This window comes from Arachis stenosperma, chromosome 2, assembly GCF_014773155.1.
Source record: "Arachis stenosperma cultivar V10309 chromosome 2, arast.V10309.gnm1.PFL2, whole genome shotgun sequence".
NCBI classification, from domain to species: Eukaryota; Viridiplantae; Streptophyta; class Magnoliopsida; order Fabales; family Fabaceae; genus Arachis; species Arachis stenosperma.
This window is the reverse complement of record NC_080378.1, coordinates 13466814-13476446: the sequence shown is the minus strand read 5'-3', so window position 1 is coordinate 13476446 and position 9633 is coordinate 13466814. Positions and strand designations below refer to the sequence as shown.

Here is a 9633-nt window from a genome sequence, read left to right as displayed (position 1 = left end):
TGCTTTATTAATCAAATCTTCTGTTAAAAAATATCAGGTTTGGTCAAATAGATTCCCATTGTAAGTTCTCAAATGCCATTAAACCATACAAGAAATTATCCAAAATGCTAGCAATGAAACAATCAGCCTCTCCGTCATTGAGTGTAGCTATCACAATAAAAGAAACTTGGATCATTCTCCCTATGAAGATTCAGAAGATAGTACTATATAATTAAGTATACATGCAAAATTCAGTATCGACTATGATCATCCCGGTTGATTTACCAATTACCACCACAGATTACAAACAACGGCCACATGAAAAAGAATAAAAATTTGTGGGTAAATTGGAAACTGTACAAAGAAGTTCCACAGTTGACATTGAATTTTGGTTCCGACAAGGATTCAGTGAACCTTCAGAAAGAAAACATCTCATCTGCAGTCACCATATCTACAGGCATCCTAGAGTTGTGACCCAATAGGGATCCCATTCTCGAATCCAATATTTCGAGTTGGGACTTGACCCATGGTGGATTGTATCTGCCATCGACCCACAGAGCTTCGCCTGTATCTTTGTGCTTAAAATCAGGGCCTTTTGGGTTCCTCTGCAATTTTAAATGTATATAATTTAAGATATAAAGCGTAACAAATTCATGATGACTTCGAAAAAAATGAAACTACTTTAAGAAGCAAGTTAGACATGGCTATAAAAAGAATTCAGAGGGGTGTTCCATGAGTTAGTTCAGCCACACTTGAGGAATTGAATTGTTAATTAGATTTGATCTACTAAATATAATCCAAAGCTGTCAAATGTTGGGATTTTTCCCTTTGTTATGGTTCAATGCAATAACTGACGCTTCATGCTAAAATGGAAAGCATGAAAAACTGTAAGGACATGAGAATGAAAGGAGCTTATGAAATCAATCAGATTAATTATGACTATTATTTGAATCTCAATAAGACCTAATACATCCCATGGACTTGGAACCAGATGCTTTCATCTATCCTTAAACTTTTGTGCTTTAAAATAAACGAAATCGATAAATCAGTAAAGCCAAGGTAAATTTGATAATGTAATGGTGCCAGGGCAAAGCAACTCCAAAAACAAGAAACAATGGCCAGCACACAATACTTATCCATAATGCTAAAAGGGAATAGCACAACCAAATATTCAACTTTTCTATATTAATATTGAAAACTTACCTTGTTTTTCCTATTGTCCCACCACTCCCCTGGGCTAGCAAAGAATGCTTGCCATAACTCAACTACAGAACCAGTATTCGTTGCCGGATAACTTGCTTTTTTACCTGAGATAATAGCAGAAGATAGTCAATGTCATCTTGGTGAAAAAACAAATCGTCCTGAAGTTAGCATTATATTCCTCAGAGTAGAAGTCATACCAGACGTGTAATCGGAGTCTTGATCATGTGAGGATCCTGGCGAGAAATTCCCTTCAATGAAATTCAGTTGCTGAGCAACCACCTGAGAGAACATAACATAGTGATGCACTTGCAGACAGCAGCGAGAAAACAAAATTACAAAAGTAAACTATTTATCGGTAATTACAAAAACCTTGTAGTAGGTTTGTTGCTTCCCTTCATCACTTTCAACTGTATCCGTCACCAAACGACCAGAGACGTAAATTTGATGGCCTTTCTGTACATGATGAAAAGCAGCATGGGCCAGCTCATCCCAGAACGTCAAATTAATCCTGATTATAAAAACTAGCTTCTTTGAGAAAGACACTTTTATTTTAAGTCAGCACAGAATGGGGAGTTTGCTGTGGTGTTAAGATAAAACTCAAATTTTCAAATCATTTGACATTCTCTAAAACAAAATTTCATTAGAAAAACCAGAGAAGAAGGTGGATGAGAAAAAAAAAAAACGAGAATAATAACAAGGGGTTGGTTATACAATCCAGTAGAACCCAAAGGTGCTTACTAAAGAGAATAAAAATATAAACTTTGTGAAAAGCAAAAATAACAAGAAATGGAATGCAATGCAATAATAAAAGGTGCTTGCGAAAGAAAAGCGAAAAACATAAGACATTGAGTGCACACACAAGAACAAAACAATCAAATAAAACAAATCAAAAACAAACAAGGGAAACCAAACAGACATTATACACACTAGCACATCTCTACATTGACACAAAAAGATTACTATAGCTCTGAGGTCGCTTAGTATCAATACTAACTGTCCGACTAAGCTTCTAATCCTTAGTTTCAACGTGTGTAAAGGTAAACCTTCTATTTTGTAACTTGAAGGTCAAACGTTCAAATTCTTGAAGCAGTCTCTCTGCTTAGCATTTAGCAACAGCTGCATACATCTACTTTAAGACCTTATCGGATGCGACCCTCATGCCATGTACTAATAATCTCTCGCACATTCTTAGCTCCTATACTATTAGTCTCAAGGGGGGAAAAAATATCCATGTATTCTTACTAAATTTGAGCACCAGACCAAACAGATGTAACAAACTCATACAAGTCCTCTCTAACAAGAATTTATGCATGTAGTAACCTCTCAATCTCCTATAGAATTTGAATATGACGAATTCATCCCACACTGCACAAATCCGTCCCTCATCGATCACCAAACAAATTCATACATGTATAGATTTTGTACATAACACTAACTAGTCGTCCATTTTCGAATAAAGAGTAGCCTAATCTGATACAAGCATATTATGAATCCACGAAAGACGACTCAAATATTATTCCAATGGCGAAGACAAATTTATCACTTCCAAACCCTAAGACTAATTTCTCCAAAAGAAACAAGAGAATTGTGTTCCTTCCATTGAAGCAAATGCATAATATAATTTCACAAGAAAAAATGAATGAATGAATGAATAAAAATCCGGTTTCGAAGATAGTTACCATGAAGTCTGGGTGGCGTTCTTCTTAACGGCGAGGCGGGTCCATGCGAGAACCTTGCCGGAGGGGAAGTTCTTGATCTCCACCGGTGCGGCGACGACGCCGATGAGGCTGACAGAGTTGCATAGCTCCTTCTTCCACTGAATCTCCGATGGCTTAGGGCACGCCACGTGTGACTGTGACTGCGATTGCTGAGTTTGCTGCTCCATTGAGTAAGGGGAATAGGAACACTTGAGCGAAATTGGTTTGCTCATCTTCTTGCATTGGAACTGAGTTAAACGCTGCGTTTTAGGTTTTGAATTGGGAACTATGAGAAGGTTCCTGAAGCTGGTGCATGACGTTGATGATGAAGATGGTTGTTGCAACAACGCCATCATTTTGTTGCTGTGACTGAGAAACTGTGACTCTGCATAGCTCTTGATAAGGGAAATGCTGAATGAAGAAAGACGCTCAGTTTTTTTTTGGCAAGAAAGATATTTGGGCTTAGGCCCATTTTTATTAATTTATTGCTAGCCCAATCTAAATATGGGCCTTATTATTCCTCATTAAAGTTTGTGTTGTGGCTTGTTGCATAGCAGACCATGATGTACTCTTCTATTTCTATTTCTTGTGAAGATACGTTTATTAGTAACTAGAATCTTGATTTAGTTTTTAAAATCTTTCAATATCATCATTTTAAATGAGTCAATCATTTTGCAAAATTTGTATTATATTTGACAGTTTTAAAATTTAAATATTGTTAAGATTTTATGTTTACGTACTTAATTTTTTTTTTCACATAAAATCTTGATTTTCTCAACTTATTAGGTTAAGGAATTTTGACTGGAAAAAGAATTTTTAAAGTGAATAGATTAATAAGAGGAGAAATAATCTCTATTGAATTTGTATTTTTTATTATGAGTTTTACTAACTTAATCCAAAGAGCTAAAATTTTATATTTAAAGTTTGCTGATAAGTATTCATAGAACAAGTAGTTAACATCTTTTGACATTACGATCTTGAATAAGTTAATCTATTGTGTTGACAATTTTATATGAATTCATGTTTTATTATTAAAAAATTAAAATTTTGAATCCATCTATCATGTATTTAAAGAAAAAAATACTTGTATTAAAATACATGTATTTATAAATAAATATATAGTAATTAATTTGATAGCTAATTTCTTGTGTACACATAACATTTTCTAAAAGAATTATTAGTATTTTAATAATAAAAAATGAGAACATGACGAAAATTTGAAAGTGCCTTTTTCCAAAGAAGCTTTATGCACCCTTTACCAAAAGTATTAGTAGTTTAGTACTTATTTCGTGCCTATTTGGCTTACCAACCAAATGTAATTTTAAAGCCAGAATTAATGTGTATGACGTATAATATTTAATTATTTATCATAACAAATGTTGGTAGTAATAATCTACTCTAATTTCTCTAACTTTGATTCCTCTAAAAAATTATTTAGTTATTTGAACACTAAACCAAAATGGGAGGATGAAAGTGGGGTCATGAAGTATGAAAGGTGATTGTTATTAGGGTGACTTCATTTTTCATACATGTAATAATGTTGGTGTGACTGTAAGGTCAAATGGCATAGGATGAATGGTTTCACATCGTAGGACTACATTTTAGTGCCATGTTAGGCATGACTTGTCTGGTAAGTTGAGAGTTACATTGAAGGAATGTTGACATTAGAATAAACATGAATAGTTCATTCCCACCTATTATTAGCAAAGAATGATTTTAGTAGGTTATGATAGATTATAGAAACCGATGGCAAATTGGTATTGGGTATTCATAAATCATAGTCATTAGATATTCAAGTATGAAATATATACCAAAATGGAATGTTATTGTCACTTTATAGATGCATAAGGTTACAACTTACTGATAAAGATTAGGTGAAGAGAGCACCCACAAACTTGTGCTTACACCAATAGATAAGAAGACCAATTATTTTAGAATAAACAAGTCACAAACAAAAAAGCATCATCATTTTCTATTGGACTTGCAAGAACCAGCATTCTTAAAGCAACTCATTATCCATTTCATCTCTACAATTTTCAAATTCTCTAAGGTTACATCACAAATTAAAATATACACACCACTCTAAGCCTTTTACAAGGTCCCACTACCCACTAACCAAAAAAATATTAAGCCCCCACTATAAAAAAGTGCTTCCATCATGTTCCACTAACACCCACCCATGGATACAAAAACATAAAGAGAAAGATTTCGACATTTTCTTCCCTTTAATTGAAAACCTAGCAAGACAAGATGGGGCCTGCTTCTATTTTTTTAATGCATTGACATAGAACCTGTATTTAACAAAGGTAAAAGAAAGGTGAAAAAAAGACTATGGCATCTGACTTTGATTGCAACTTGATGGAACCAATGACTAAAATTAAGGATGGGATTTGGAACAGACAAATGACTCTTGGGTCTTGGGTCCCAGCAATGTAGGGTAGGCCCGAGGGGCACCACTTGATGGGGCGAACCCCCTAGAATTCTTATATGAGCATAAGTTCACAGGCTCATATTTACACACACTCACAACACAGTGATGGGGATCCATAAACTATGAGTATATCTTAAATATGAGAAAATGATAATAAATCCCTAGCCTTTTATTCCGAAGACAAATAATTCTCTTACCAAATTTAATTACGAATAAGTTCTTGGTTCTTGGCCTTTGTAAACGGGAGACACATAAGTCCCTCTATACAAATTCAAACCATCCCTAGAGGGACTTACGTGTCTCCCATTTACAGAAGTTTAATTTAGTGAAGGATTTATTTGTCTTCATGATAAAAGATTAGGAACTTATTTGTCCTTTTCCCCTTAAATGAAGTGGTAGGATCGACTTTATTGTAAGTTTGTATAAACATGAGGTGGTAAACTTGCGATCATTCAAGAATCCCTAGGGAACCCCATGACTTAGTTATATGTGTCTATGAAGGAGGGTTAGTTTCTGGCTTTACTATGCTAGAGGTGTCTGGTGGTTGTGACTGGTATATTGCTGAAGCTAGTGAGATTGGCATGATGCAGAGTGCTTTTGATTGAAGGAACTGCATGGCAGTGCCGACATTTTCTTCCATTAGCTTAGCTACTTGCCTTTCTGTGCCATCATTTGACCACTTCTCCCAAGCTGGTTGGTTTCTTCCCTCGCCGCCTTCTTCCTGATCAAGGTACTAAATTTGATGAGTCGTTCAGGAAAGTGAAATTTTGCAAACTACACATTTGTCATAACACTTACCTCGACTGATGATAATGGGATGTCGGTTACTAATGGAGCCACTGCACCGGCACCGCCCAGCCTACTCATGCTCAAGACCTGAAAAGCCCAATGAATAAACAATTACGCAACGTCTTTTGCACCTGTAGTTTCAAGTCAGTGAAAAATTCAAAATTGTATCCTATTAGGAGCTTTGATTTCACTATAATTTTTCATATTCAAATAGCAATATCTACTCCCAGTGATGGCTAGAGAAATCCATGAAGTTCTTATCATGTTTGTAGAAGAAAAAGGGTTTACAACTAACAAAAATATGGGAAATCATACTTCCATTGAGAAACTCCAACTGAGTCAACAACTCCCATTATAAGCAGTAATTAATTAGAAATTGAGACCTAATAAGAACAGACAGATATATAGCAAAAATAACTGTAGAAATCTGATGAGTGTCACAAGGGCAATAACCTTCACTTGAAGCCTTAAGAACTTGACGTAATCCACAATTTCATCGAGCATAGCAGCTCTATCTGTCTGAACAAAGCACACATAAGCTAACATCAGAAACAATGAAATAATTAGACAACTGCAGGTGCAGGAAGTCAGGGGGAATACTGCAGAACCACAACTTAAAAAAATAAGTTTCATTATATCTTGAAATTGGGAAGAGACTTATTTCGTTTTTCAAGCACCCTAGACTTCACATCTAAGCAGAACATTGGTAAACATTTTTCCTCTTAAACCCCTTTTGATAGAAGCAGTTTTCCTTGATTAACTATATTGTGCTATCATGTAAAATGTACAATGTATTCACTATCTTATTAGTAAATAACATGAGGGGAAAAACAACGGATGCCCCTAGATCGCCCAGCAATTTACATATTCATATATTGAAGCATTATGTTTCAAGAAACTTTTACATTCAAAGAAGTCTACAAACACATTCATATTGCCAAAGACAGACACAAACAGTGCCAATATAGGTCATTATGTTCTACTCAAGCAAGAAATGAAAATTGTGTTCAACATTACAATACATTGAAACAGAAATCAGTCAAAACTCAAAGAACTAAATTTTATTGATGATGATGCAAAATTACAGAGTCCAATAAAATGACAGTATTGAGTAGTCTATACCTTGTTAACACTGGGAACCAGTTCTTGCAAGGCCCTGATCCTTTCAGCTATTCTTTCTCTGCGCAGCTGGTAACATGAACGATGAAGAAAAATAACTGATTGAGGAATTAACAAAAGCAATTTTCTCCCTAGAGTTAAATGAAAACACCATCCCAACCAAAAACTAAATAAATAGATCTTCATAACAGCAGAGTATGTTTTTTAAATATCCAGAAGCTCACCCTTTCAGCTATGCTGTGTGGATCTGTAGCCTGACCTCTACGAGCCCGCACCCGAGGGCGCATTCCTGGTGGATGTGGAGCAGCAGGAACAGTTGTAGGCATGGGCTGCCCATGGAAAACCTGCGAAAGAACACCAAGAATTGCTTTTGTTTTGGAAGTAGGGGGAAGAAAAAAGCATAGAAGAAAGCATTTTATATAAGACCAAGCCAAAACCAAGCATATTATGTGTCCTATAATTTTAGACCTGAGGTTAAAAGACCCAAAGAAAACGACCCTAACCACAAACCCCAGACCTGAATAGCTGAGTTTTAAATGTATCATATTTGCAGAATGTTAAATCACTTCCATGAGAACAATTTTAACAGGGTTTTAGTAATGTATTAAGATTGAGCTCCTATCTTACAGTCATAATACACTCATCTTCATCTCAAACCCTTCCTGCATTATGTTAAAAGGCTATATACGCCAACTAAAGTACCACAACGAAGATCCAGACACCAAGTACAAAAATTGAATACTTTACATCTTTCCTTTCTCTATGAACACCAACTCCCATGCCACCAACAAATTCTCACTTGTTACTTGTTAGACACAAGACAAGTAGACAGCCATACTTGTTACACTCCCCCCACCCCCCCAACACCACAAAAACAAAACAAAAAAAAAATATTCTGCCAAGAAATTAAAACCCTCCTTCCTTATCAGTTCAGCCACTGCCATCAAACAAAATACAAAAACCAAATTCATCAAATAAGATCATCACCTTTCTTACCCCTCGCTAAACTTAACTCTCAACTCTTATTCTCCAAGCCAGTGCATGAAGCTCCTATATAGTGGTGTCTGAGAAGAATGAACCTACATACCCTTGCTTTCATGCGAGATTCGGGTTGCAAGCCAGCAATCTCAACATTATGCCAAGGCTCACCCTGTTTCTACACTATAAAGCTAGATACACCAAAGCTATAAACCCTCTCAAATCTCAGAGATAAAATACAACAAAATAAATCGCATGGACCAAAAACAAAAAAAGAAAGCATAAACAAAAACATGAACTCTTTTTGTTTACTCAAAGTATAAAGCAAACTACCATATTATACTGAATTTGAAATCATTGAAGCACTAACCTCACTCCCACTCTCGGTACCAATTTTCAACACACTACAAAAACAAGAAGCAACAAATGCTCGCGCACACAAAGAAAATAAATAAACAAATATTTCTAGAAATAGAATTTCACTAATTTTCTAAAAATTAAGAGAAAGAAGAGAAAATGATTGTTACATTCTTAGCTCTTCCATCAACAACGTCGTCACGAAACCGTTTTCCACTTCCAGAAGCATCCTCAGGCTTCAAGAACCCTCCTCCATTCCCTTGCTCCAGGCTCAGCCCAAGCTCGTACACCGGCGGCGGGTGGAAACCACCACCTGCGGTGGCGCCGACGAGGTACGCGGCGGAGGCGTCGTCAGAGCTTAGCTGAAGCATCATCGGCGCCGCTGGAGAAGCAGCAGCTGCAGCTGCGGCGGCGGCGGCGAGAGAGGAGGCGCCGGTTCCTCCGGCGAGGGTGGAGTCGGCGGAGGCGAAGTTCGGGAGGCCGAGGATTTGCTCGAGGAAGTCGTCGGCGGCGGGAGCCTCGGAAGGATGGCGATTGGCCATGAGGGAGAGCGAGTTGGGTTTCTTTTGGACTCGAGCGAGTCGAGTTCTGAGTTGAAGCTAACGAGTTATGAGTTCTGACTCGGGTAAGTTGAAGCTACATGAAGGGGAGAGAAGGGTCTCTTTCTTTTCTTTTCTTTTTTTTTTTTTTCCGAAAGTGTTCTGACTTCTGAGCTCAGAGGAAAAAATAAGGAGAAGATACAAGAGGCGTTTGGCTTTATCGTGGTTAAAAAAGTGAATAAATAAAAAGGTGATTTTTAGAAAATTATATTTCATTTTTGCCCCCTTTGTTTTCCTAAAAGGGACTACATTTTTGGGAAATTTACAAGTCCACCCATTATCTCTGACATTTAAAAAAAAAATCGAGAAAGGAGCAAATACATCATCACTTTTTAATTTTTTATAGCCTTCACAATTAAGTTTTTCTATCGAATAGAAGAACAAGATAGTCCCCAAAATAAAAAATAAAAAATTAGAAGAACAAGATGACGATTATTAGAAGCGGCACAGGATTGATAAGGAGGAGGGAGGATTTATTTAT

At 36.4% G+C, this 9633-nt stretch overlaps 2 protein-coding genes across 2 annotated transcripts; both read right to left on the bottom strand.

Moving 5' to 3' along the window:
* Window positions 1-3271, bottom strand: LOC130961293 (protein OSB1, mitochondrial-like). Its single transcript, XM_057887069.1, has 5 exons — window positions 2862-3271; window positions 1552-1690; window positions 1380-1461; window positions 1183-1286; window positions 1-584 (listed from the first exon to the last, which is right to left on the bottom strand). Exons 1-5 carry the CDS (start codon window positions 3233-3235, stop codon window positions 396-398), a joined length of 888 nt encoding a protein of 295 aa, XP_057743052.1. The 5' UTR covers window positions 3236-3271; the 3' UTR covers window positions 1-395.
* Window positions 3272-4829: 1558 nt separating this feature from the next.
* On the bottom strand, window positions 4830-9273 carry LOC130961487 (transcription factor UNE12-like). Its single transcript, XM_057887418.1, has 6 exons — window positions 8724-9273; window positions 7443-7562; window positions 7222-7287; window positions 6553-6618; window positions 6109-6186; window positions 4830-6031 (listed from the first exon to the last, which is right to left on the bottom strand). Exons 1-6 carry the CDS (start codon window positions 9093-9095, stop codon window positions 5804-5806), a joined length of 930 nt encoding a protein of 309 aa, XP_057743401.1. The 5' UTR covers window positions 9096-9273; the 3' UTR covers window positions 4830-5803.
* Window positions 9274-9633: the final 360 nt, after the last annotated feature.

Excerpts from the sequence above, each read along its gene's own strand:
- LOC130961293 (XM_057887069.1), bottom strand. The coding sequence starts at position 3,235 with ATGATGGCGTTGTTGCAACAACCATCTTCATCATCAACGTCATGCACC. Across the intron at positions 1,691-2,861 it reads AACGCCACCCAGACTTCATG|GATTAATTTGACGTTCTGGG; the intron begins GTAACTATCTTC and ends TTTTATAATCAG. Across the intron at positions 585-1,182 it reads GGGACAATAGGAAAAACAAG|AGGAACCCAAAAGGCCCTGA; the intron begins GTAAGTTTTCAA and ends TTAAAATTGCAG.
- LOC130961487 (XM_057887418.1), bottom strand. The coding sequence starts at position 9,095 with ATGGCCAATCGCCATCCTTCCGAGGCTCCCGCCGCCGACGACTTCCTC. Across the intron at positions 7,563-8,723 it reads TTGATGGAAGAGCTAAGAAT|GTTTTCCATGGGCAGCCCAT; the intron begins GTAACAATCATT and ends GTTCTTTCGCAG. Across the intron at positions 6,032-6,108 it reads TCCCATTATCATCAGTCGAG|GAAGAAGGCGGCGAGGGAAG; the intron begins GTAAGTGTTATG and ends TACCTTGATCAG.